Here is a 27,221-nt window from a genome sequence, read left to right on the forward strand (position 1 = left end):
TTTGGATACATGTGTTTCAGATCCTTATAAGTTTATATCCATCAGTATGGTATAAAAACTCATAAAACTGTTTTTTATGATAAGAAATAAATGTATCGCATGTGATGTTTAAGATTATATACATTATATTTGGTATAAGATTCATGTATTTAGTACACTGAATCAGGTAACTATACAGGTCCACCTAAAACATAATTTAAAAATTCTTTTTTCCCAGCGGTTTACTTCAAAAAGTTCAACTTCCATAAATTCTAGATTTATCTGTCAGAGCCACCTGGGCTTCGTAAAACCCCAGCAGTGCCACGGACTGATCAGCTCCGTGTGGCATCACATACAGTACTGTGCAGAAGTTTTAGGCATGTAGAGCGCTAGCGGTTCTTCACAGGTCCTGATGTTCCACAACCCCGGGCTGGAGAGGAGGGAGGGCGGCTAGAGTCAGTGTCGACACATTTGACATGTACATGCGTCGCTCAGCAGCCAAGGTTGAGCTTAACAGCATTTCTTTTGTCCTGGCCTTTGCACCCCTGGTGATACACCCAGCAACCACCAACAGTTTTCAGGTGCTTAGAACATACACACAACAACCAGGGGGTTGTGGCAACCCTTCTACCTGCCCTAACAGTTCCCTAGGCTATGTTTAAGCACCACATCTACCCATAACTCCGCCCTAAAGCTGTGGTTTTTGTTTTCATCAGATTATTTTCCCATGCCCTTGGTAATGTACAAAGACATCCAGAGCATGACCTGGGTTGTGTCAATCCTCCTTCCTGCCCAATGGGGCCCTCAGGTGAGCGTACTCGCCATTACACGCCTTACTTCAGCCTCAAATTTTGGCCCAAACATGCCTAAAACTTCTGCACAGTACTGTAGATGCAGTTATTCATTCAAAAAGAGCTCCAACCAAGTACTGAGTGCATCAATAATAATTTTTCCAGGTCAATATTTCTTCATTATTTTTCAGACTGTTTTGGAAAATTCTAATATCTTGACAGTGGATTTTTGTGAGTTGTAAGCTGTAATCATGTAAAACAAAAAGTCTTGAAATATTTCACTTTGTAATGATGAATCTAGAATGTATAGAAGTTTCACTTCTTGACAAAAAAAAAATCACAGGATTCAGGATATTCTAAATTTTTAAGATGCACCTGTACATCTGCTAGAATGGAGGACATGGGCAGTAATACATGGGGATATCTCTGTCCCCTCTGCTGACTTTAATAAGTAACAGCTTTGTTCAACTGATCTATTTTTGTTTAAAATGTGTCTTTCAAAGATCCAGTCTTTAAAATTATTTTTAAAAAGGTCAATAAAAAGGCTCATTGTAGGACAGTTGTATTATTAGTAATTTATTTGGCATTTTAAAGATACATCTGAACTGCATTCATCAAAATATTTGCATAAAACTCCACAGTTCTGCTCTTATAAAAATCAAAAGCTTCTAAACGTGCAACATGAGCTAAATTAAAAAACAGAACATAAAGGAGTCATGTGGTAAAACCCAGTTAGCTGCAAAAAATCCTGTTAGAGTACGACACAGGCTGAATTTAACACATCTGAACTAAAGAGCTGAATAAAGGGTTAATAGGAATGGTCTGCAGAGTCCTCTAGGGGGCAGCAGAGTCACATCTCTTTCTCCTACGGCTGATCGACCTGCTCTGAGTTTTCCTTGTCATGAAGAGATTGTAAATGTATTTAAATGTAACTAAAATTAACCCTCTGTGTTCAGTCTGCAGAGACATAAGAAGCTCCATACTCTCACAGGTCGCCGTTTCCTCCTGTATGGATCCAAAACTAACAGATTATTTCTTTAAACTGATAAACTCTAAAGCAGAGGGTGGGAACATGAGGACACATAAGTTAAAGATGGAGGAGGGGGGGTTCAGGGTTTGTAGTGCTTTAAACAAAGTCTCTGGATCTCTTGATGGCACAGCAGAGCATCATGCTGAAGATCATCCCAAAGATCTGGACGGAGGAAGAGGAGGAGAAAAAAGAAGGTTAAACCACAAAACCATCCATCAACATATTTATTTTTATGTCACTGAATCAGGATTGTGTGTGCAGTTTCATCCCAGCACTCACCATGATGACACCGATGCCGATGCCGACTCCTCCGATGATGTGAAGTTTGTTGTTGAATATCTCATCAATGGCAGATGGACAGCTCTGAAGAAAAGAGAAAGTCTGATGAATGTTTACTAACCCTAATGCCAACATCTATGTCTATGTGACATCAGCCCTTGTAAAAGTCAGTCAGAAACCCTGTCTGTATGTCTTTACCTTGGTGATGAGGACCTCCAGTCCCTCCTTCTTGGGGCAGATGTCTTTGGCTGCGTCGATCACCGTCCCTGTTGGACCGCAGCAGTCCAGCTGTGAGGAAACATTGACAAATAAGGATTATCATGCAGTTGCAGTCCTACATGTGTGCCAAGTTTCATGCCATGTGTCCTCCTTTCTTATATCTTTCCATTGCCATCTATGCTAAAACAATTGCTGTTCTTTAATTAGAACTAGTAAGGAAATACTACACTGATGTAACATTGGACAGCTATAATTTTGACCTGATGATGGCGCCAGATGAAAAGTAAAAGATGTCACCAAAGTCAACTGAAGCAAATCCAGTGAAAAACACAAATACTTAATATACTTAATACTTAATATAATTTAACCCAATCAACACTTGTTAGGCTTTAAGAGAAAAACATGTTTTTTTTAAATCTGCAACAGACAGGTGAGATGATCATGGAAATGTTTATGAAAACTGATCACCCATAAGCGTTAAAATAAACCAGCACTTTTAGCTAGCTCTTGACCTCACAATTCGCCCAAACGCTCAAAGCTACATCACTGTTTCTGATGAGAAAAGACGCCAGTGGCTGTGAAAGAAAGTCAATAAAAAAAATATAACAAACACTCAGGCGTGTTTGTTCTTACTCCAAAGTGGATGAGCCTCAGGGTCTCCTTCAGAGCCTCCTGTCTGGTGTCTTTGTAGTTGGTGTAGGTCTGTTTGTAGAACTCTGTGACGTCCTCAACCACCTGAAAACAACAGGAACAATTCAAACTTCATATACATTACTGACAATAAAATATCAAAGTGTGAGAGTGTTTGTAGTTACCCTGTCTTTGTTGGAGAGTCCCCAGATCCCTGCAGCCACCTCCACGGCGAAGATGAGGAGCAGGAAGAGGAAGAACTACGGGGAACAAAACAGTTACACACCTGCTAATATTGACAGGAAACAAAAAAGCTTCTACAGATGACAAATTCTTCTGTTTTGTGATTTCATGCAAAGAATTGCTCACCAATCCCAGCATGCATGGCGACTCTTTAATGGCTCCACAGCATCCCAGGAAGCCGACGACCATCATCAGAGCCCCGGCTGCGATCAGGATGTAAACACCTGAAGAACAAGACAAATGGAAATCATTTCAGATGTTAAAGCAGCGTCCTCTACTTTAGGTTGTTTGAGTGAAACATAAGATGATGTAGATCTGCTCTTTGGATAAATGTCACTGATCCACTTCTTATGGTCTGACAGAAGCACTGAACTGATGCAAAAACTTTTTATTCCTCCCAAATTATAGCCTCATTTCTTATTCAGAATTCTTATCTCATTCATGTTTATATTTCTAGATTTCCCATTGTTATGGTCAACTATGCTGACCGGCAGCAGGAAAGACCCAGGCTCTGTACATATAAGCTCCAGGCTGATGCTACCTTCCCTAGAGCTGCAACCACAGACATGATTCTGGTCCTGACACTACAGGTGGCTCTTTAAAAAATTAGAACAATCATGAAAAAGTCATTTTTTCCTGTGATTTTATTCAAGAGGTGAAACTTCCATATATTCTAGATTCAGCTCATACAGAGTGGAATATTTCAAAACTTTTTTGTGTTAATCTTGGTGATTACAGCATATAGCTCACAAAAATCCACTATCTCAGAATATTAAAATATCTCAAAGCATCAGTCTAAAAAAGGATTTATTTTACAGAAATGTTGACCCTTTTGGAAAATTCTGCTCATTTGTGCACTCAGTAAATTGGTCGATGCCAATCAGTCTGTGGCTCTGCTGGGGTGTTACGAAGTCCAGGTTGCTCTGATAGTCTTCAGCTCATCTGGATTGTTGAGTCTGGCATCTCATCTTCCTCTTGACATTTCCTCAGAGGTTCTCTAAGGGGTTCAGGTCAGACCAGTTGGCTGGCCAATCACACACAGTCACACCATGGTCGTAAGCCAGTACCTGGTTTTGGCTTAACTGTGGGCAGGTGCCAAGTCCTATTGGAAAAGCACACCAGCATCTACATAAAGTTTCCTAGCAGATAGAAGCATGAAGGTCTTTAAAATCTCCTGGTAGATGGCTGACAGCGTTAAATCTTGTCTTGATAAAGACCAGTGGACCAACAGCGGAAGATGACATGGCACCTCAAACCATCACTGACTGTGGAAACTGAAAACACTGGACTTCAAACACTTTGGATTCTCCTCCTCCCTGATCTTCCTCCAGACTCTGGGACCTTGATTTCCTAAGAAAATTCAAATTTACTTCGATGTGAAAACAGGACTTTGGACCACTGAGCAACAGTCCAGTTCTTTTCTCCTAAGCCCATGTGAGACGCTGATGATGTACGTGGTTCAGGAGTGGCTTAACAATAAGAGCACAACCCTTGTAGTCCATCATCTGGACCTGTCTGTGTGGGGGCTCTTGATCCACTGACTCCAGCCTCAGTCCATTTCTTGTAAGGCTCCCTTCCTGTGAATTTCACATGAATAAGGACAGTCTGTCCTTTCAGCAGTGAACTTCTGTGGCTTACCCTCCTTGTGAAGGGTGTCAGTGATCATCCGGACATTTGCCAAGTCAGCGGTCTTCCCCATGATTGTGGCTGTGTGTACTGAACCAGAGTGAAACCTTCACAAACTGGACTTTTCCACCATGTTGTAATATTCTGAGATAGTGGATTTTGATTTTCACAAGCTGTAATCCGTTATCATCAAGATTAAAACAAAAAAATATTGTCTTGAAATGTTTCACTTTGTATGAGATTTAACTTTCTGAAGTAAATTACTGGAAAAATGAGCTTCTAAATGCTATTCTATTTTTTTTAGATGCACCTGTGCAAGTCTTCCCTCCATAAATCATGCTGCATGTTTGTTTAAGATGCATTTGCCCATTTTGGCTTCTGACAAAAATCATCTAGAGTTAACAGCCAAATAATCTAAAGTATTTAAGCAGTTTCCATTAGTATATTTGAGCATTTTATTTCCCAGCTTTGTAATCATGGCAGTTAAGTGTCCTTTATGCCTTTTAATAAGCAAAACAATCTGTTGCTGTAGATATTAATTGTGTAAGTCCCTGTTGATGTGGATAAGAATCATATGTAGGAAAAAATCTCATCAAAATGTCATTTATCACTATAGAACAATGCCATGTCATTTTCCAAACATCTTAAAAGCAGAAAGATTAAAAAGAGGCTGTCAGATCGATCAATAAACAGCAGATTTATCATTTGATGTGGCTGTCATAATAATGAGTCATGAACATGTGACAGTAGGAAACAATAACCACAGCTCTGATGTCACAGTGAAACAGTCACACAAATATTCTTCCTCCCAGGCTGTTATTAACATGTTTGTCATTTCAACACAATCCAGTGTCGCCCCGCTGCCCACTCCACTTCTCAGTTTGATGGACGAGAAACACAAAGAGAAGCAGGGAGGGATCAGTCCGTCTTTCTGTCACTCCGTCTCTCCCAGCGCAGAGACAAAGACGTCCCTGTGAAACGCTGAAGAATGAGATCTGTGTGTGGATGGAGCCGCCTCGCTGTGGACCCACGCTGGCCTCAGCTGCCCTCTGAACGGCCTGCAGACTGATCTCTAATATCTAGGCTCTTCCTGATTCAAAGCTAATGTTTCTGATGAAGAATCCACAACAACATTGTCACATAAGTGTGGATTGTAGTGGGATTGAAGCAGGAAAAACGACACAGTTTGACTCTTAGTACAAGCTCTACAGTTATTGCTATCCATGCAATCTTGCAGGTGTGGTTGCTTTTTGAGATTTGCCTTTTATTGTTTGAAAATTTCATGCAAAGTAAGAAGAAACTCATAGGAGGCATGTAGGATGAACTCCACTGAAATGTCTGGGGGGACATTTGTTTAAAGCATCCACTGGCACAACTAAAAATATACATTTATATTTGATTATTCCATTTTGAGATCATTTTATTGTTTGGGATCATGATAGCAGTGAAAAGTCATGTCTACAATCACCCATTTTTGCTCATCTTTATAGTTTGACTGGAGACAAGAGCATCGTCCTTAAAGAAGAGAAGCTTAAGTCAAAAAAGCTAACTTTTAATCACTTTGAGTATACTTCCTGATAACTGTGTAAATTTACAGGTTAAAAATGTGTTGTGGCTGCAGAGGGAGCGATGTAGAAAACATGGCAAGCTGCCTACAGCCAGGCATTCACTCTGAGGCCTCTCTTCAGGCCGATTCCAACCCAATTACTGAAGCTCAATTTCAGCCTGATTGTGCGTCTTTTGTCGTGCAGTGAACAGAAGGACACGACAGCCAATCACAGCCTGATCTGCAGCTCCTGATCAATCGGATGAATGTCTGTCATTTTGATGTTTTGGTTGAAGGCCACACGCTTACAGTGAGAGCAGAGCCGTGAATTTATTTCCAAAACTCAGGGCGTTTAATCTGGATTGCACCTGTGCAAAGTGTCAGAACAGCAGAAATACCGCAGCAAGAGCGGGCACAAACGTTTATGTGTCACCCCTCTCTTATTATAAACTACGCAAACAAGCAGGAAATATCTGCAGACCTCAAGCTGACAGGAGGTATTGATGGTTTAGCTGATAGTTGAGTGTACCTGTGACATCAGGACTTTTTAGTCTGATCCGTAGCAGCTGCCATATTTAAAGCACTGCCTCAAATTAACATATCACCTTAACACGGCCCTCGCAGAAAAAATGCCAACGTTGGAGTTAAATCATGGGATTCTTGCTAAAGTTGCAGCTCACTCCTGTTGTCTAAGTTTTTAGGTGTTTAAGTCGGTAATAAGACTTGGTTTTAGCTTTTTTAAGGCCGGCTTTCTTTAGTCTTGGTGTTATGACAATAACAAACATGTCTGAAGTTTTTCAGTAACACCACAGCATTCCACAACCAATAGGAGCAGGTGTTGTGTGTAAGCACATTAAATCACTTCATTTTTTCAAAACATGAACAAGAGCGTAGATCATTCTCGAGCTGCTAAATCTCTGCTCAGAACTCGAGAGACTGAAAAACTCAGAGCTGCAGTCAGATCTCTGCACCTGTGTGCCTTGTCTGTCAATTCATTCCAGGCTGACATGACAAGAACGGTAAATCACCATTGGGATTTTCAAAGTAAAAGCTTGTTCCCAGCTCAGTTTGTTTTTGTGGTGAGACAACTAACGTTTTCATACAGTACTTTTATTCTGAAGTGTTTCCGGGGTAGTTCCTCGGTTGTTGCAGTAACATGCAAAGTTGCTTATGTGTTTAACTTTCCTTTAGTTTCAACTCGATGTAAGTGATTTAAAAACATCGGATTTGATGTGAGAGGGTCTCAGATGTCTGAGTCTTTTTAGAGTCTTAACAGTTTTAGCAAAGTCTTCTGGTGTAAGATCAACATTAGTAACAAGAAAAAAGGTGAAATTGCTACTGGATCTCGGTTATAATGCTACTGGTTATTAGAAGTCAAAAAAAGTTGCTGATCTTTTATCCTTGATTCAGCTATAATAAAATATTGTGTAATGCTGCAGGCCTTACCAGTGAAGAAGACCGTTGGCGAGTCCTCTCCTTCAAACAGTCCTGCTGTCCTGGAGTCAAAGCGCAGCCAGAGACCGATAGCCAGCACTCCAGTACCTGCAAGCTGACAGAGAGAAAACATGTATAAAGACAACGGGAGGAAGAGTGGATCATCAAATGAAATGATTAAACATGCTTCATTGTTATGCAAAGTCATTTAGGCAGAACTTAATCAAGATCTGTCACTGTTAGAGAAGTACAGCTGGCTTTAGACAATCTACTGCTAACTATGTCATGCTTGATTATTTTGTTTATGGAACAGGGACACTTTGCTGAGATGAAAGACCAAGTGTCCTTGCCAAGGCAGGCAGCAGAATTAAACAGATTTTCAGACAAAAACAAGCAGCCATATTCAGAAAGCATTGCAGGATATAAAATTAAGATGCATTAAGAGACAAAAAAAAAAAGATTTATGTAAATGGTGAATATTTGTCAAAAGCAAAGCATCTGCAGATGGATTTGTCTACTTTCAGGTTATTTAACTTCCCCTTTAGAGTGTCCAACAAAACCGGATTGTTAAGTTTATTTTTTATTTAACTTTTAAGATTTATTTGTTTTTTTTTTATGCCTTTACTGAAAGCAGAGGACAGTGGACAGAATTGGAAACAGGGATGAGAGAGCTGGGGAGAGACATGCGGGAAAGTGCAACAGGACAGACTCTAACCCAGACCGACCACGCCTCAAACCACTAGGCCACCTGCACCCCGATTATTAACTTACTGTCCTTTAACAATAGTAAAGTACAGGGAGCATGAAAATATAAATAGCCTTTTCCCAGTTCAGTTCCATCCTTTAGAACAGACAATAAGAAAAAGATACTAGGATTGATGTAACATGGTCGGACTGTTGATACATACTTTTTCCCATTATGTATTAAACAAAGGATACTGTCAAATGCTCAGAGCTTCAGGATTTTAATTATTAAAAAGGAAATTGGATTCAAACCAAAGTGAACCTGCAAACTTTCACAAAAACGTCTTAAGCATTACTGTGTTATTAAAAACAGTCATGAATGATAATATTCAGTTCCACTGGATGAGTAAATATTTTGCGTTAGACCTCAAACAAGGAAAAGTTACTGCAGAATTTACTAAATAATTGTGGCTGCACCTCAAGGCTTCATGAGGTCGTATATAAAATAATGATTTCAGTATTACTCCAGTAAGCATGACTAGGATTTCTGCTATAATCCAGCAGTCCCATTTCAGACTGACAAAGTGATGCATTGACTGACATACGCTGTAGCAATCTTTTTCTTCAGTGATGCTGTCAGTGAAGCATAACGGAGAGCTCAGAGCTGAGAAATGAAGCCAAACATGGCTTTAACCCTCCCCCACATTCCTCTGAATGTCTAACCCTCCTGGAAGAACCTGATCAACAACAACGCCTCACTTTAAAGAAAACTTGACCTGTTTCCACGGATACTCAAACCTCAGAGGGAATTTTACTTCTAAAGTGTTAAATCACTCTTTTTAAGATACAACCTAAACATGGACAGCCATTTGTGTGTTTAAATTAGTCTCATGATTTAACCACAGTGATGATATGCTCAAGTGACTCAAAGTCTCCTCAGCAACCATAAACACTTTCATCAACTGTTGTTGCCACCCAAATAACTTCCATCACGTCCAAACAGCGTAGCTCTGACGTCTGCTGTTGTGCAACAGGCGCTAACGCACAAACAGGCATCAGAATGTCCCAACATGTCCTCAGCATCCAGCAGTCTGCTGACCATGAATCAGACAACCAAAACATAAGCACAATGATGTGTCGTCACCTTGGCCTAAGGAGGGAAAATGTGGGAAACTCAGAGGCATACCAGAGGCTGAATCACTGTTAACAACATGTTTTTGTATCTTCAAAAATTCAGTCCTGTGTCTGCAAGATCTTCATGGAGAGGTTTATAAAAATACGAGTTAAGTCAGATACAAGGGCTTAAACTGCAGAGGCTGCTTGAGCAATAATAGAATATATTAAGCTTTAAAGTTTAGCTAGTTGTAGTATCCAAGTAAAAATCACTTCATTGTTGCATTTAAGCTCACTATAGTTAAGTTCTAAAAATTTTATACATATTACACACACATATATATGTAAATATGAAAGCAGAAAGACTAGCCCACATCTATGTTTGAGAAATACTTAGTAAAAATGAAAAGCTGCAAAGTTTAACACTGTACAGACTTGCATGTGAGACTTTTTAAAAACCTTAATTTTCTACTTTTTTTTACTTTAAGACCCCACAGACACCCCGCCATTTACTTCCTTAATACCAATGAGGATTTGATACATGATTTAGAAGATAGAAGCTTTTCTTTGAACCCAGCCATTTTTTATGAGAGCAAAGGTATTGGAACATGGGACTGACAGGTGTGTTTTGTTGCCCAGGTGATTCCCATTACATTGATTATTCAAAAAATAAATTGCACTGAATCTCTACACTCATTTTCAGATTTTGGTTTTGCCTGTGCAGGCCTGCAATTATAGTTGAGAGGTGTAACCAACATGAATACCAGAGAGCTGTCTATGGAAGAAAATCAAGCGACTGTGAAGCTGAGAGAAGATGGAAAAAAAAAGAAAACAATCAGAGCCATTGCAAAAACACTGGCCATAGCCAGTACAACCAGTAGGAATGTCCTGAAGAAGAAAGAAACCACTGGTGTACTAAGTAGCACACATCGAACGGGTAGACCAAGGAATATAGCATCAGTTGATGACAGAAACATTGTGAGAGCTGTAAGAAAGGCCCTAAAACAACTGTTAGTGACATCAGCAACAACCTCCAGGGGACAGGAGTGAAGGTATCACCATCTACTGTTAGTGACATCAGCAACAACCTCCAGAGGACAGGAGTGAAGGTATCACGATCTACTGTTAGTGACATCAGCAACAACCTCCAGAGGACAGGAGTGAAGGTATCACGATCTACTGTTAGTGACATCAGCAACAACCTCCAGAGGACAGGAGTGAAGGTATCACCATCTACTGTTCTCAGAAGACGTCATGAACAAAAGTACAGAGGCTACACTAGAAGATGCGAACCACTCATTAGCAAAAAGAAAGGAAGGTCAGGCTGGAATTTGCCAAAAAGAACCAAGATGTGCCTCAAACATTCTGGGACAAAGTTTTTTGGACTGATGAGACAAAAATGAACAGAAACCAAAGTGATGGAAAGACTAAAGTTTGGAGAAAGAAAGGATCTGCTCATAATCCCAAACATACAAGCTCATCTGTGAAACACAGTGGAGGTAACAAGATGGTACCTCCACTGGCTTGGGCTTGCATGGCTTCTTCTGGGATGGGCTCATTAATCTTCATTGATGATGTAACACATGATGGCAGCAGAAATTAACTCAGAAGTCTACAGAAACATTTTGTCTGAAAATTTAAAGAAAGACACAACCAAACTGATTGGGGTATCCTTCATCATGCAGCAAGATAATGACCTAAAACACACTGGCAAAACAACAAAGGAGTTCATCAGGGGAAGGAAGTGGAAGGTTTTGGACTAGGGATGCACCGATTCCGATCCTGGTATCAGGTTTTGTCCCGATCCAGCCCCTCAAAGCTGGATCGGGTATCAGTGGGAAAGGGCCGATCCGTGGTGCTGATCCAGGCAACCAGCTGTAAGCCTTTTTTACAAGGTTGTTTGCACTATTTTCTCACAGAATTGTCACTTTGTTTACAGTATGTGGTTAAAAACACTTGTGTAATACAGTTTTGTACTGGAATGTTACCTCTGATGCACTTTCTTTGTTTTTTGCTGCATTGCCAGTCTACAGGTTATAAAAGTTTACAATTGAATAGTAATTTCTGTAAGTTCTGAAGCATTGTTTTTACCAAACTGCTGGTAAACATTTAAACACTTCATAGTTAAAAAAAATATCAACTTCAGTTATCTATATGTACTCATTTTTTGCCTTTTACCCAAAATAATTACCAGTCTTATCTTACAGTAGGGCATGCAGGTTATTCTTTTAACACTGGTATCAGATCAGTATCGGTCAATACCCAAAAGCCAGGTATCAGAATCAGTATCAGGACCAGAAAAGGTGGATTGGTGCATCCCTATTTTAGACTGGCCAAGTCAAACCCTACAGAGCATGCATTTAACCTGCTAAAGAAGAGACGGAAGGGAGAAACCTCCCAAAACAAATTGAAAGAGGCATGTGGTGAAAGCCTGGAAAAGCATCACAAAAGAAGAATGTTTGGTGATGTCAGTGGGCACAGACGTGATGCAGTTATTGCAAGCAAAGCTAAAGTTACATTATGAGAGTGTGGCCGTAAACCTCAGCAGTCTGGTGCCAGCAGTGTTCTCTTTATCTGTGCAAGACATCTTTTTTTCACCTAACTCAGCTATTCTCAACTGCCCATCATGACCCATCACCACTTCCTTCAAAACAGACTTTACTTCACAAAGTGTTTCAACCACACTGAGGTCTTATTTGAATGAGCAACAGTATCAAGAAGTACTGAAGCTTTTCAAAATAAGACCTTCCTTCCCAATTTGAGAAAGGCCACAAGTTAGAGGGTGCAAATAGCAGATACGTTACAAATGCTTTGGTACTGAAAATATTTCTTCTATTATTTTTTTTGCAGTGGTATTTAAACAGCTGTTGATATAGTTAGATTTTTACTAGTATCGTATCCCGTATATTGTAACAAACAGAGCCATTACACCAGTTTAATAAATCTCAGTGACACTTACTGACAGTACATTAAACATGATCCTCTACTTGGACACTCCTCTATACCACAGGTTTAAAAATCATGCTAGCTCTGACAGCAAGTAAGAAGGCTCTTACTAAAAGATGGATGACACCTGCTGAACCAACAATTAATAACTGGATAGGTGTGACAACCGAGATTTACAAGATGGAAAAGATTACTTTTTCTGTTAATTTAAAACTGGAAAAATTTAAATTGCATTGGGCAAAGTGGGTGCAATATGTTAAGCCTCTGAGACCTGATCCTGTGAACATTGCACAATGAGGGAGCACTGGTTTCAGCTTTTTTTTTAGTGATCATATCCCTTTTTTAAATTTTTTTCTCCTCTTCTCAAAACATGATTGTTGTCATTTGCAAACTGGAAGATGAAAACTGTCACTTTTGTTTGGATGGATTATTATTATTATTCCTTTTTCTTTCTCTGTATCCTTTTTTCTTTGGATGTATACAGTTACCTTTCCCTGGCTCCTCTGAGTAGCCAGAAAAAAAGTGTCCAAAAAATCCATGTCAACAAAGATCTAGAATTTGGATGTGGGTACACAAAGAACTGATGGAATGTTTGATTATGCATAATCTTGTGATAATGTACCATTCCTTTTTCTTACCTTTAAATTTAAGGACTGTATCCCTGGATAATTAAAAAAAAAAAAAAAACATGCTAGCTCCACATCATTAGCCTCATAGCATAATTGCCCAAGACATTTTTTTGGCCAAATGGTGATATCTGCCTAACTCTTGATTACTTTTCTGAAACCTTGAAATATGTTTAGGGCAATTAAATGATTGATGGTATGGAAAAGTACAACAGCATTAATACTGCAGATAATCAGCTGTGTTTTACCAAAAACTGCAGTGAGCAAAACATAAGAGAGCTGTCTAATTTGCAAAAATATTTTTGCAATGTTTTGGTCAAAGTGGCAAACATACATTCAGTGTTCAAAGGTCAACAGACATGTATTGATGACTACTGTGGGGACATGTGTATCATGAAAAAACAGACTAGATGTCATCAAAACTCTCCCTAAAGTCATCAACACCCTCACAGGCCTTTTTCTGTTGGTTTTTTAGGCAACTCTGATGTCAGCTGTCTTGTGTAAATGTAAATAAGAAATTCCCTCTTGGTGTTTAAATACAGCTTCAAACCCATCCACTTTGTCTTCTAAAGTGACATGCTTAAATAAGGCGTAACACTACAGATAAATAACTGTACATTGTAGTCAATGTTGTCAACATTTTTGATACTCTGATAGTAGTTTGATGCTTGTGGTTAAAAATGACACTCCATTAATTTAAATCAACAGCATCAAAAACACAATCTTAACATAATTTAGCTGATAACATTTTTTTTCATTACTTAATTTGGTGCAAGACTCCAAGAATACCAACATATTCTCACATTTGACCATGAAAACAGATCAGAGTTTGTGTTTCTGGTCATTCCTACTCTGAGGAAAAACCTCATATTTGAGTGAGCCACTAAATATTTCAGATAAACATAAAATCAATAGGAAACAAACAAAAAACACCTTGTTAACAGATCCCAGGGCATTCAGCATTATTTGGCTGATGGTTGATGTTTGTAGAAAAGTCGATGTTGGCTGTTTAACCTGTGCATTCCTATGAAAAACTACATCTAAGTTGTGAGAGAGGCCTGTTAAACCTGTGAAATTGTGTGGTTAAACCATGAAGTTAATTTTTATTACAGTGTAAATGTACTAAAATACTAGCACAAATATGACATTTTTACTTTTAGGTCAGTCAGTGAAGAGCATTATTTGATTCAGTGTTTGTTACAGTGATGTCCCTCATGTCTAATTGTCTGTGAGTGGACTAACAAATAAAAATAACTAAAATAACTCTGCTGTTAGTCTTGAAATAAATCTGTGCTAAATCAGACAAATCTGATTAACCAAAGCAAAAATAAAAAGAGTCAGCATGATATCTGCCATGTGATCCATCATGGGGAATGCACTGCTGACCCAAACAGTCGCAAAAACCTTCTTGTACTCGTCATCCTCAAATTCATTCCAACTTTCAAAACTTTCTAACCATTACAACTGATCTTACTGACTTTACACCTACTAGGACCTACGTGTAAGATAGAAGTTATTATGGCAGGTGGCTGGTGCAACACCCTTAAAGAGATATACATTTTTTTAGTTTGCATCAGGTACTTAGCAATAGTAGACTCATTAGTCTCCAGTGATGTCAGGGAATGTGTCCTTTAAACAGGACACGTTTGGAGAAGTTAGGCTATACAGCGTAGCAGATGGGTATAGTTTCACTGGGTAATTTAGCGAGTTTTAGGTAAAAATGGGCAACAAAACAATGCTGGCTCAATTCTATGCTACATCAACTTTTTTTAAGTGTTTTATTTTTCACCCAGAAAGCCTCTGAAAACAGCTGTTTAGAAATGCTGAGGCAGAAGAAAATGTACCTGGTAGCCAAAGCTCGCATTGCAAAATAGTGCCAAGCAGTCTTTTGGATGAAAAATAAAACGGTCCAAAAAAATGTGATATTCTGTACAATTGAGCCAGCATTGTTTTTTGGTCAATTTTTACCTAAAACTCTGAAAACTCTGTACAGCCTAGCTTGCCCAAGCATGTCATGAGGGGGCAATGTTCACCCAAATCACTGGAGACTAATGCAACCACTTCACCAAGTATGTCAGAAAACCCAACTTCAAAATACTGAAATATCCCTTTAAGCCCAAAACACACCAGCGCTTGAACTGCATATGATGCGCCACAATTACCATCCCTAGCACACACTGGCAGCAGCATGAAACACTCAAACTCCCCTGAGTCAAATTCTGCACGACCAGGTGCTTGATACCAGAGCTGAAAGCCCGTTCGAGGATCATCTGCTCCTCGATGGGTAAGTGAAAAAAAAAAAAAAAAACACAAAAGGAGGAGTGGTATTTCACCTGCAGCTGAGGCCTCCCACTTATTCTAGACCTCCAACAAAAGATGGTGCTAATTTTACTGTGCTCTCAAATAGAGCTGCTACTACAGCAGCTGAGACGGACAAAACACATCTGCAAATTCCTACAAATGACATTTTTGTACCTTTTCCTCTTTAAAACTGAAGTTGTGGGTGCTGCCAGCACAAAAAAACCTCCCCCAGTGTTAGTGGAGCATTGTAAGTTAGACTTAACATTCAGACTAGGCTTTGTTTGAACTTGCACAGAGCTGGTTTAGCCTGGCGTAGGGAAGGAATGAATACCAAAATTACAAAGAAACTCCTACAGACTGTCCAAAGTATACAAAAAAATGTACTGGTACCAAGCATTACCAAGGCTTTTGTGCAACATAAATTATAAAGAGTGTTTTCACTAGTACGTTATCAAAGTTTAAAACTCTGGTATTATGACAGTCCTAGTTGTTTTTTTTTTCTGCTGGCAAGTTATGGCATCAAAACCCAGGCTTTAGCTGAAACTCTTCAAAGTATGAACAGCAGAGCTTGCTGTATGAACAAGTAACATATTTTCTAACACCCTACGAACCTAGCCGCTGTCTTCGTTCCTCAGGTAGCAGCCTCCTTTGTGTTCCACCAGCTCGCCTTGTCACTAAGGGTGACAGAACATTTTCTGTAAGAGCTCCACACCTGTAGAACTCCCTACCTGAGGAACTGAGGCTGGCTAATTCCTTGCTCTCTTTTAAATCACTCCTTAAAACCTACCTTTACAGACAGGCTTTTTTTTAAATAGTAAATCTGTTTCACTGATTTATAGTTTCCCGTTTACTTTCTCTTTGTCTGTATAACCTGAAAGATTTAATCTCATGCTGCTAAAACTGTGCTCCTGTGCTTCAGTGTTTTCAATGTTCTTTATTTAATTTTACCTTATATATATTTTTTTAATTGGTGTGCATTTTATTTGATTTTATGATGTAAAGCGCTCTGTAACAGTGTTTTGAAAGGTGCTAAATAAGATTATTATTTATTATTATTATTTTGGACAAGTATGGGTCTTAAAACAGACATTTTTCTCTTCATACACGACAGAAAGTGTAGGATTTTTTTTGCCTCAGCACAGACATCCTTGCAGATAGCTACTAAAGGCAATTGAATCCAACTAATATAATCAGTTGATATAATTTTATCTTTATAATGTGATCTCTAAATTAAAGACAGAAACAGGGAACTTGAGTGTACTCCAAGATAAATGGTTGCTGAAGTAAATGCACCATAAACGCACTCAGGAGAGCTGTGGTATTGTAGAGCAGCATCCTGGAAGAAACCGCATCTTTCCCTCGAGGATCCCATTAGTCCTCATTAACCACAAAAAGGCACTCTGCAGAAACATTAGCAGTGGAAAAAGACGCTACAACAAAGACATGAATTATTGCTGAGAGGCTTTACAGATTTCACAGGAAAAAACCTCAACCGTTTCACACTTTTAGACAGTGAAACAATGCAGAGTTCCAGCACAAACAATGGTTTAGCCATTATAGTTTCTGGTAAATCAAATATTCTAAGACACAGCATGTAATATGGAAGTGGTAGTCTTAATTTCTAGGTACAGGGTTTTGAAAGCTTTCAATACCCTCTGTGAGCCTGTTTTACTAAATTTAGTTCTAAACAGAGCTCATTTATTTAATGTTTATGTTTTCAGAGGCGGGGTTTCTCCTCCTAGTCACTGATGTCATCTCATTTGTCCACATGTAGCTGTCTGTGGCCTCATTACACCAAAACTACCGCCTTAAATGACCAAAACAGTCATTAAAAGAGAGCTGAGAGTGAGTGAGTTCCTCTGACACTGTAAACAGGTTATCATGGTGACTACACAACAGAAAGCGTGGATATTTGGCTGTTTTTTCTACACTGGATGTCAATCATGGGGTATAGTGAGAGTTCTAAAGAGATTTTCAATCATAGGTGGGGTTGTTATGATGCCACAATGTTAAACTTTGATACAGATCTAGTAAAAATCAAACAGTATGGGTACCCGTTTTGATACCACAGCGACAAAAAGGTCTTTTGCAGCCAGCATTATGAATGTCATTAGTCATACTTGCACAAATTTGGTCAGTGCTGGAATGCAGCAATGTATTAATGCAATTTAGACACAGCATAGGAGTTTGTTGTGAATCGCAGTATTGCCACATTTTGCTGGCAGACAAGTTGTCATGATACTTTAATTTTCATCGTACTACGGTAACGAAAATTGAAGTCCTATGCACCCAATACTGTTTTTTTCTTCCAAGTACCAAAAATGTCAGCCAGACCCCTTCACACCGTTGAACTTTCACAAATACACTGGCAACCCATCAGTGCTAAAGCAGCTGTGCAATTCAGACCATGTCAGTGGCTTTTAAATGGATTAATTCCTCTACTGAGCATCCGTCTTATGAAATAGATGCAGTTGTTTTTCAGAGTTTCAGCACTTTGATAAGACTGACTCTTTAAAAACATACAGCACTGATAACCAAAGTAAACTAGAATTGCAGATAGCAGAAGGTAACACTGATGATAAGGATGCACCAACAGACTAATTTTACCCTCAACTACATGGCAATTTAAGTTCAGACAAATATATCTAGTCCCAAAGCACCCAGAAAACAGCAAAATTAAGCACAATTTGAGGCGCTGGACACCAAGCAGTCAGGTACAGAAGCTATAGTCCTGTAACACAACCCAGGTTCAATTGTGGTCTGGCTCCACTTCTTTCCCCCAGGTTCCTTCTCCATCAACTGTCCTATCAAAGGCAAAAAGCCACAAAATAAAGCTTAAACAGAAAAGTTAAAAAAGCTTATTCATAAAAACACTCTCTCAAACCAAAGTACATGTAGTCCATTAAATTGCTGTTGAATAATTTCCCCAAATTCAGCAATTATGATTTCAAACACCATCAAAATGTTTTGCCATTGCAGTGTCGAATTGGTTTCAGAGTGCTGCTAATTTTAACCATGCTAGGAACCACCAGCCTGCAGTCCTTGCAGGATAATAAAACTTGCCACAACCTGCAAACAACTTTATCTGTTTCCAGATCAAACTACTGCCAAACCATGCTTGCATGAGATGCAATCTGTCAGCCGTGCTAGTTTTGATATGGGTACATGAGCAAGGAGATGAGCAGCCCCACTGAGTGGTGGGTAATAGCACCACAGCTCAGACTCAGACTACATGATCTTTTTGGTCGTTCACAACTGCACCATGTCAGACTATGCCATGAAAAACTTGTCCCATCTTGGCTGACAGCCTGGCCACACTTCAAGTGTGATCCAGACCGCTCTTAATATGCCGACTTCACTCGTGTCTGTGACGGTGTGTGAGTACACAGGTCGTCAGGGGAGGCAGGTCAAAGAGTGTCAACCATAGCTATAACAGAGACGCTCTGATGCTAGAGGCTCGCTCTGTAAAGAAGAAAAACAAACGATTAAGGACTCATCCTAAAGCATCAAGAGGAGGAAAATATTCCTCCGGCTGTCCTTCAGGTACAACTTAAGGTATGACTGTGATAACATGTCAGGGAAATTAGCCCAGTTAACTTCACCAATACATACAGCTTTGCTGCATGTACACATAAATCCCTAGAGGGAGAAAAGTGGGGAGTTATATGGGGTCACTCTGGTAAATGATGATAAAGAGGAGAAAATGCTCTCCTAAAGCATTTAAAAAGTTTTTAGATGTTCCTGGGCTCCTCTCGTTCGTCCGTCATGTTTGACAGCAGCAACTGCAATGCATTATGGTAAATATTGCTGGGCTAGTGAGCATCAGTTGTCCACTACTTTTCACAATGCATCATGGGAAAGGATAAGTGCACTATATAGTGAATAACAATGTTCACTCAGAATTCAGACACCACTACAAAATGGTGTATTCACTATATAGTGCACTACATAGTGAATAGGGAGTGATTTCGGACACAGCCAAGGTAAATTAGCCATACAAAAAAACTCTGCTACATGCTAAACAGCTCCAGATCTAACTTAATTGGCTGATTCTAGTTAGGTGTTGGCTAAATCCCCAATGAATGAGCCAGTAATGGTGAACAACGCAGCTGGTGCCAATTAGCTGATGCTACTGTGACTGAAAACATACAATCTTTCTTTCTGTACCTTTAAACTGGAAATAAAATCCCATCATGCTGAAGAGCGGTATTTCCCATGAAGTGTGCTTTGTGATAAATTTAGGTCAAATAATAGGGACACAAGTAGATTGTGATGGATGTGAAATAAACTTGAGTAAAGAAGAAAACTTTGGTTTTAGAGTCCATGGCAACTTTTTGACTCATGGATACAACTTTAACTTTGTATATAGTCCAGACTGGCTTGATTAAGTACCAAGAAGAGGTCACAAAGTCCTAAAATCTCTAGATTAGCCTCAAAGGTGCTTGTTTGACCAGCGACAATCTATAGTATATTAGGCAAATTTAATCTTGTTTGAGAGGTAGGGACTGGAGTTTAGTTTCTCTGTAGATGAGGCATTTTAATCACAAATTGATTGTTTTAGCTCCAACTCACTAGTGTGATAGTACTGATAAAGATACAGTCTATTCTAACGTTTCTATCTCTACAATCACATGTGCTTTACTTCAATACTAGGTAGTATTTTTCCAGAGCATGTGCCACTTTCTCCAACTTCACTGTCCTGAAGACAAAGGGGCAGTCCACACCCAGGTGATTCCAATAACCTCAATCACTACTGAAACAGGAGAGAGCATTCATCCATTGATAAGCTTTACTTGTTTGAATGCCACTCTCTTAAACACAGACTAAAAACTTAGTATATTATAGATAGTATTTTTGATTAACTTTTCCCTCAAAAAAAAAAAAACTACAATCATCCAACATCTTTCAAACTATTTGAAGAAGCAAACTACTGAAAAAAAAAAAAAATTTAGAGCCTCTTTTCATTGAGTGCTTACTCTCTAACAGAAATCTCTTGATCTTTAAAACCCAAACTCCTCAAACAAATCGATCAAGGTGTCACACAGTATCCACAGCTAACATTGTGTAAGAGAAACTACATACCCAGAAGAGGAAGTTGAAGATAAACATGAGGTATTTGATGCACTGTAGTCCCCCCATGGCTCGAGTTTTAGTTGTTTTTAAGAAGAAAATTCCAAATGTAAGAGCTCTCTGTTCAGAGTGAAATGGTCTGCTGTGACTCCGCGGTAAGACAAGTAAAAGAAGAAGAGTGCAGCAGGAGGATTTTTGTGAGAGCCACACCCTTGGTGGGTCACCTAGGTAGTGAGGAAGTGAGGGGGAGGGCTGAGTTAGAAAGGGAGGAGGGGGGAGTGGTATCTGTTTCAGTGAATGTCAAGCAGACGGTGAGCAGGTGAAAGCAATATACAAGGTTTATAAGTAAGCCTGGAGAGGCAAGCACTGTTGAAAATTAACAGGGAAAGAGATCTGTTTATAGCAAAGAAAAGAAAGAATAAAAAAAAAACAGCAGTGCTAAAGTCAACATAAACAACAAAAAACAAATATGATTAAAGTTATTAGGGCTGTCAAGATTAATCGCATCAATCACGCTTATCTAAAGTCCACAATTTGAGCACTACATTTTTCAATTGCGATTTATTTCTTGCTTTATTTTCCCTTTTCTTTTAACCCTCATGCCCTCCTTTAAACATGTTCAATTGTATTTTTGCTCTCATTTGGCAGTTTTTATGCTGAGATGAAGATATCTGGCAAAGATTTTCATTTTTTAATGAATTTTGGAATTTCAGCATCCAAAAAAATTACAAAAACTGACAATCTCCCTCCTGGAGCCCTTTAATTCCCTGTTAATTCATTTGTAACCCTGTCATTCAGAGGCAAAAAAGATGCCTACAAAAAATCAACGCCACATGTTGCCATTTATCCATATTTGCAGAAAGGCATTGTGGGAGATAATCACCTTGTTTGAAGTGATAGGATGTAACAGTGACAGTAATCCAGTGGAATAAATGATTTCAACTAAAACTATTTTGGGTGTTTTCTATGGATGTCAGAGTCTGGTGTGTATGTGTATTGAGAAATTAGTGTGTGGGTGGGTGTGTGTGTGTGTGTGTGTAGGTGTAGCCAAAACACATGCTTAAATCTTTGTTAAAAACAAACAAAAAAAAGGAATTGAGTCACTCATTTTCTTATGAGACTGATGTGCAGAGACATTACATGGTATTTCCAATAGGTTACACCCAGTGTTTCCCAACCATTTTTCCTCGGAGCCTTCCCCACATAAACCTAAGAAAAGCGGAGCCGCCCCCAGGACCCAAAAACGATGAAACAGTGACGCATGACATAAAAAATCAACATAGATTTTATTTTTTTCACTGATGAAAGCCTCAAAAATGCCTATGCATGCTTTTCTTATCAAAATACCTTTGTATAAACTACTTACTAACTCCTTTATCATGGTTTTAGTCGATAATTGGAAATCTAATTTTGAAAGCCTCAGAACAGACAAAGCCTGGCGCACCCCCTGGGGGTCCCTGGACCCTAGGTTGGGAACCAATGGATTACACCATATGGCACAAAATACTACATTCAGGCTTACAGAGATTTAGATGTTTTGATGATGTACACATGCTCACTAAGGATTCCTTGACCTTTGCAACCATGTCTGCATCATTACAAAGTTTGGGAACCAAGAAGCAGCTAACCCCTGCAGATCAGAATGTAAACAATGCAGCCAGGCGCCTCAATTTATTCATGCAGGTGCACCTGCTAACAGAGTCAGAAGTTTAGCCAGGGACAGAATTGTACATTTCTACCTTTCTGCAAACAAAAAAAATTACATGTTTGAAATCAATTTCATTTCAAGAAACTTTCAAAAAGTTGGTAAAATAATTGGAATGGAATACTCTTGAATCATTTTTTTTTATTATTTATGGAGGCTGTTTATTAACTGTATCACTTTTATTTTTTGTAATTGCATAAAAAGTAATAATCAATCAAAAAATCCACTTTGCTTTCATGAAATAGAAAATAATTAATTTTTTTGGTGTTAAAAAAGTGGCATTATGTAAATAAACTGGCATTTGGAGGGTTAAAATTATGGAAATTAATTCACATTTACTATACATGATGAGGACTGGAGCAAAGGACAAAAAAAATAACATTTTCAAATTTATCCAGTGACCTAAAGGGGCTTTAAGAGGAAAAATGGGATTTTTTTCTAAAGGGGGGACTGAGGGTTAACCATGTCAGCATCTCTTCTAAAGGAATTTTCTGCTGATATCGTATCATTGTAATAATACTGTACATAACTGTTGCCTTATGTGATGCCACAACACTAAGATCAAATTATCCTGCATATTAATATTTGCCATTACCACTGTGTTAAAACTATTATATTGTTAAGCAGATCAGCACAGTGAGAATAAACATTATAAGCTGTAAATAGCTGAGTGTATGTAGCATTCTGCTCAAGTGTAAAGAACGGATCTAAAAACAGCAAAAACTGAAGTTATGAAAGTTGAGTAATTTTGGAGTCAGGAAACAGTGGATCACTGGAATCTTGCTGCACTAAACAACATTAGTTGTAACTAGATTATCTAATCTGACGATGCGTTTATGGAGACCGTGAGAAAAAACCCTGAGACTCAAACAGAAATAGCAACAAAGACAGAGACACAGAGAGGGGCAAACCCACATATTATGACCGAGAAGACCAACTTGAGTAAAATGACGATGCCCTGTTTTGAATGTTTATAAAAAGCAGAGATAGATCTGGAGGGAAGTAAGCGACAGTGTTACAGGTGTGTTTCACACAGACACCTACAGGGACGGGGGTTCAGCATTGTTAGCCAAGTAACTGGAGCAGTTCTCTTCTCCCAGTAGACCCAGTGAAACCAACAACACCAGCTTTGTTTCCAAGCTGCCAAAGCCACCCCCATTGCTCCCTCTCTCTATCTGTCTGTCCATCTCTGCTGCCTCCTCTCCTTTCTGTCTCTCCACTGAAGGACAACAAATCATCAAAACCTGTGAATTATCTGTCCATGTTTGATCAGGAATTGTTTTAAATCTAGGAAATGAAGAATCAGAAGAGAATGTAAAGGCAGAATGAGTTATGCCCTGACTTCACAACCTGTTTCTTCATGACAGATTGGCCTCACTTATGCCCCCTGTTGGATTAGAGGAAAAGTGTCCAATGACAAAACATTTACCATCTTATATCTCAACAATTTATAATCTGAAGCTTGCAGCTATGCTAAAACATCTGAGGGTGAAGGCTCTGAACTGACAACAGAATTGTTTTTTTCTCTCAAGATCTAAACTTATTTCTCCTGTATACCCTGCTGCAGAATGCCAAAACAAACATGGTTAGTGTGGTCAATGGCAGCATTGTATGTTGTCATGTTGTGCTCTTCTCATCTCCAGGTGACAGGAAAATAAAATTATCTCAAAGAAAACAACTTCATCACTGGAAACATGAGTTGGTTAAATTTACGGATGCATGTCCACTTAAAGGTTCCATAAAAAAGAAATGTGCAAAAAGATTAGAGTTCACAGTGAAAAGCAAGGATTTGGAGATTATAAATAAAGTATATAATAGGTATGCAGGATATTATCAGAATGATATCATATCACCAGATATTAGCTCAAAAAAATCGTTATTGGTATTGCAAGATGAAATTATTTCTGGGAGTGTTTATAGTATATAGTCTGTTTATATAGGCCTATATAGGCTGTAAATATTGGCCATATACAATTACATTTGTGGAGTTTTAGGCAAGACCAACAGACCTATGTCAGCAGAAATCTTTCTTTGTTCATCCCAATTCCTTGAACTTTAAAGTGTGATTAAAGACTGGTGTTTGGTGTCTAAACTACATTTATATACAGTGCTTTACAAATTAATTAGACCACCACCCAAAGGAAGGTTTATGCCACAGCTGCATCATGAAGTGCTTTAATGCGGACTCTTTCATTTTCAGTGAGCTCTCCAGGTTTTCCCATTTTGAACAGGAATGAGGAGTTTCAAACTGAATTCACCTTTTTATACCAAAATTTGAGCCGGCTCACTGGGCTTCTCTGAGAACTCAGAAATGAATCAAGCATAACATTCAACCACTAAAACTCATTTTTCTGTTAAGAAATGCAAGTAAATAACTATAACGTCACATATTTATCAAGAAACAATAATGTGCTTTACTATTTTTTCTGGTTTTTTTGTAAATCAGTAAATTTGAAAATTCATGGATAACAATAATAATTATATTTTTGCATTAAAAAAATCATTTGGGTTAAAGAGCTTCTACATATTGGTGTATTAACCTTTGCAGAAACAATGATTTTGTTAATTACCAATGCTGTTAATTTAGGGCAGCTGTGGCATAAACCTTACTATGGGTGGTGGTTTAATAAATTTGTTAAGCACTGTACATTATACATTTATTTATGTCTGACCTACATATATCCCTATTGATATCGAAATCAGCTAAAATGAACTTTGAAATATCGGCATATTGGATGTCGGCAAAAAAACCAATGTCGTGCACCCCTAAGACTAAAAGGTATTCGTCTATTTTAAACATATAGCATTTAAAATTCTGCCACCAGAGGGCTCTCAATCATGTACAAACTGATAGGTGTTCTAAAAACAGAACCTCATAGACGTATTTACTGTACAGAAAACTGACGTTTCCATTCATAAATTTTTCATAATGAAGGAGAAATGCACTGAAAAGTGCACTTCCACGTTTGTGCTAAAAATGGACCCAGGATGCACATGCACTCCTGTGTCACTTCATTTGCGAAAATGGAAGCGCACTTTTCAGTGCATTTCTCCCTTGATATGAGAAAATTATGATTTAGGACAAAATGTTGGTTTTCTGTGTTGTACATTCGCCCTATGAGGTGCTGTTTTTATTGAACAGAGTCCTCCATTCAAAACAAGTAGTGGTAATGAGAAGGAGGCCTCGGAGGTGGGCGGCACTGAGCGGTGCTGGTCTTAATTTGCTGGAAATGCTGAGGGCAGGGGCGGGATCGATGTTATGGAGGTGAGTTTGGGCGACTGAACTTGTAACCAATTGCAGCTGCCATGGCAAGACACATCCCATTAGATTTATAAAAAATAACAATTTCTCTGTCTTTGAAAACTTGATTAAATATTTGAGATACCTTAAGACATCTATTATAAAACTATATAACACAGGAATGGCCAATTTCTAATTTAACATAAATATTCCACTGCAACAATTCAACCTATTGTTTCTTCACATAAACTGAAAGAAGTTAATTTGGGGTTGCTACAATTTAACCTTGAAGGTATTTTCACAAGAAAGGGACAGGTATAACAGCCATTAAAGTTTTTTTCAGAGTTTTCATGATGTAAGAAACGTTGGTCTTTGAGCATTACTGTACAAAGTCTTGAGCTCAAACAACCCAGGGCTACTGGAGTTAACACTATCCCTTCACTGCAAGAAGCATCCTGGTTCGATTCCCCGTCAGTCAGGGCCTTTCTGTGTAGAGTTTGAAGGTTGAAGGTTTTCTCTGGGCCTCCCACAGACAGATTGGTGGCTCTAAAATTACCCTTAGGTGTGAACATGAGCATGAGCATGACTGCTTCGTTGTCCCTGTATGTTAACCCTGTGATTAACTGTACAGGATGTACCCCACCCCTCGCCACATGACAGCTAGGAACAGCTCCAGCCCAGCCACAATCTCTAAAGATAAGGGTAGATAAGTGGAAAAGAATGTTAAAGTTACAACAACTATGGAGTTTAGCAATATACAAATTATCACTAAATCATTAATTCATGTGGGCATTGCCAAATGCAAGAATTTTCTTCAGAGTTCCAACAATGTTGTATTAAAAAGTATGAGACAAATGACAAACACAGCTAAAAGATAGTGTTGTAAGCCACGGCTTTTGAGGGAAAAAACCTTAGAATATTATCAAAAAGGTCAGAAAAATTAATTTCCCTCCTAATGCTCAAAAGATGTACCAACTAATCCCTGAAAAATTTAAGTTAGTGGCATAATTTTGGCCAGGATATCACCTCACCTTTAAAGTGTACGTTACTTTCATAGTTCATATAAAGGCGTTAGCATTAGGGTAATTATTTTCTGTGTTATACCCTCCCCATGGAAGTTCTAAACCAGCATGCTCTCACATTTAGCATAAAATTAAAGTTATAACATTTCTATACACGTTTGGTCTAACTGAGGTCGCCTTAAATGTCTTTGGATGTTAAAAAGAAAAAAAACTACTGTTGCTTTACTCCTAAGATAACACTTTAGCTTCTTGGCTGAAGAAAAATACTGGGTTGTCTTAATGAATGCACCTGCGCATTAACGGCTAAAGCTGCATCAATTTAAGAAGAAAAAAGCTTTCACACTTCAAAAATAAGTGTAGGTTAAAAAAATAAATTAATTTTGATGTTTGAGAATTAATGTGTAAATAATAAAACGAATTTAAACGGGAAGTATTCAACTAACGTCTTATTGAATCACCAATTAAAGACGATAAAGTCAATTATCCGTCAATTTAACTGTTTTTTACTCACCCAGAAGACGAAATTAAAGATGAAGAGGGCGTACTTGACGCACAGCTCCCAGCTGCTCAGAGCCGTCATCCCTGCTGTGACTTTTCACGGTGCTAGCTTGTAAAAACCAACCGTCGATTATCTGGGATGTTCTCGCTGCTTGGCGGTTTTTAGGCGTTCTGTTCGGCTCGGTTCGGCTCTGCTCGAGAAGTTCCGTCAGCGTTCGGCTGCTTGGCTGAAGCAGGA

General features: G+C 38.7%; 1 protein-coding gene across 2 annotated transcripts; it reads right to left on the reverse strand.

Annotated features, from left to right (window-relative positions):
* Positions 1–1,330: 1,330 nt before the first annotated feature.
* Positions 1,331–27,147, reverse strand: cd9b (CD9 molecule b). Of its 2 annotated transcripts, none has more exons than XM_041780997.1 (8): positions 26,997–27,147; positions 7,790–7,892; positions 3,298–3,395; positions 3,114–3,188; positions 2,932–3,033; positions 2,278–2,367; positions 2,080–2,163; positions 1,331–1,962 (listed from the first exon to the last, which is right to left on the reverse strand). In XM_041780997.1, the coding sequence occupies exons 1-8, from the start codon at positions 27,063–27,065 to the stop codon at positions 1,897–1,899; spliced, it is 687 nt and encodes a 228-aa protein (XP_041636931.1). In that variant the 5' UTR covers positions 27,066–27,147; the 3' UTR covers positions 1,331–1,896. The 2 variants fall into 2 exon arrangements, with proteins under 2 accessions (XP_041636931.1, XP_041636932.1); XM_041780998.1 differs by lacking the exon at positions 26,997–27,147 and adding an exon at positions 20,530–20,764.
* Positions 27,148–27,221: the final 74 nt, after the last annotated feature.

Source organism: Cheilinus undulatus, linkage group 23, assembly GCF_018320785.1.
Source record: "Cheilinus undulatus linkage group 23, ASM1832078v1, whole genome shotgun sequence".
Taxonomy (NCBI): Eukaryota; Metazoa; Chordata; class Actinopteri; order Labriformes; family Labridae; genus Cheilinus; species Cheilinus undulatus.

Excerpts from the sequence above, each read along its gene's own strand:
- cd9b (XM_041780997.1), bottom strand. The coding sequence starts at position 27,065 with ATGACGGCTCTGAGCAGCTGGGAGCTGTGCGTCAAGTACGCCCTCTTC. Across the intron at positions 2,368-2,931 it reads TGAGGCTCATCCACTTTGGA|CTGGACTGCTGCGGTCCAAC; the intron begins GTAAGAACAAAC and ends GTTTCCTCACAG. Across the intron at positions 1,963-2,079 it reads TCGGCATCGGTGTCATCATG|ATCTTTGGGATGATCTTCAG; the intron begins GTGAGTGCTGGG and ends TCCTCCGTCCAG.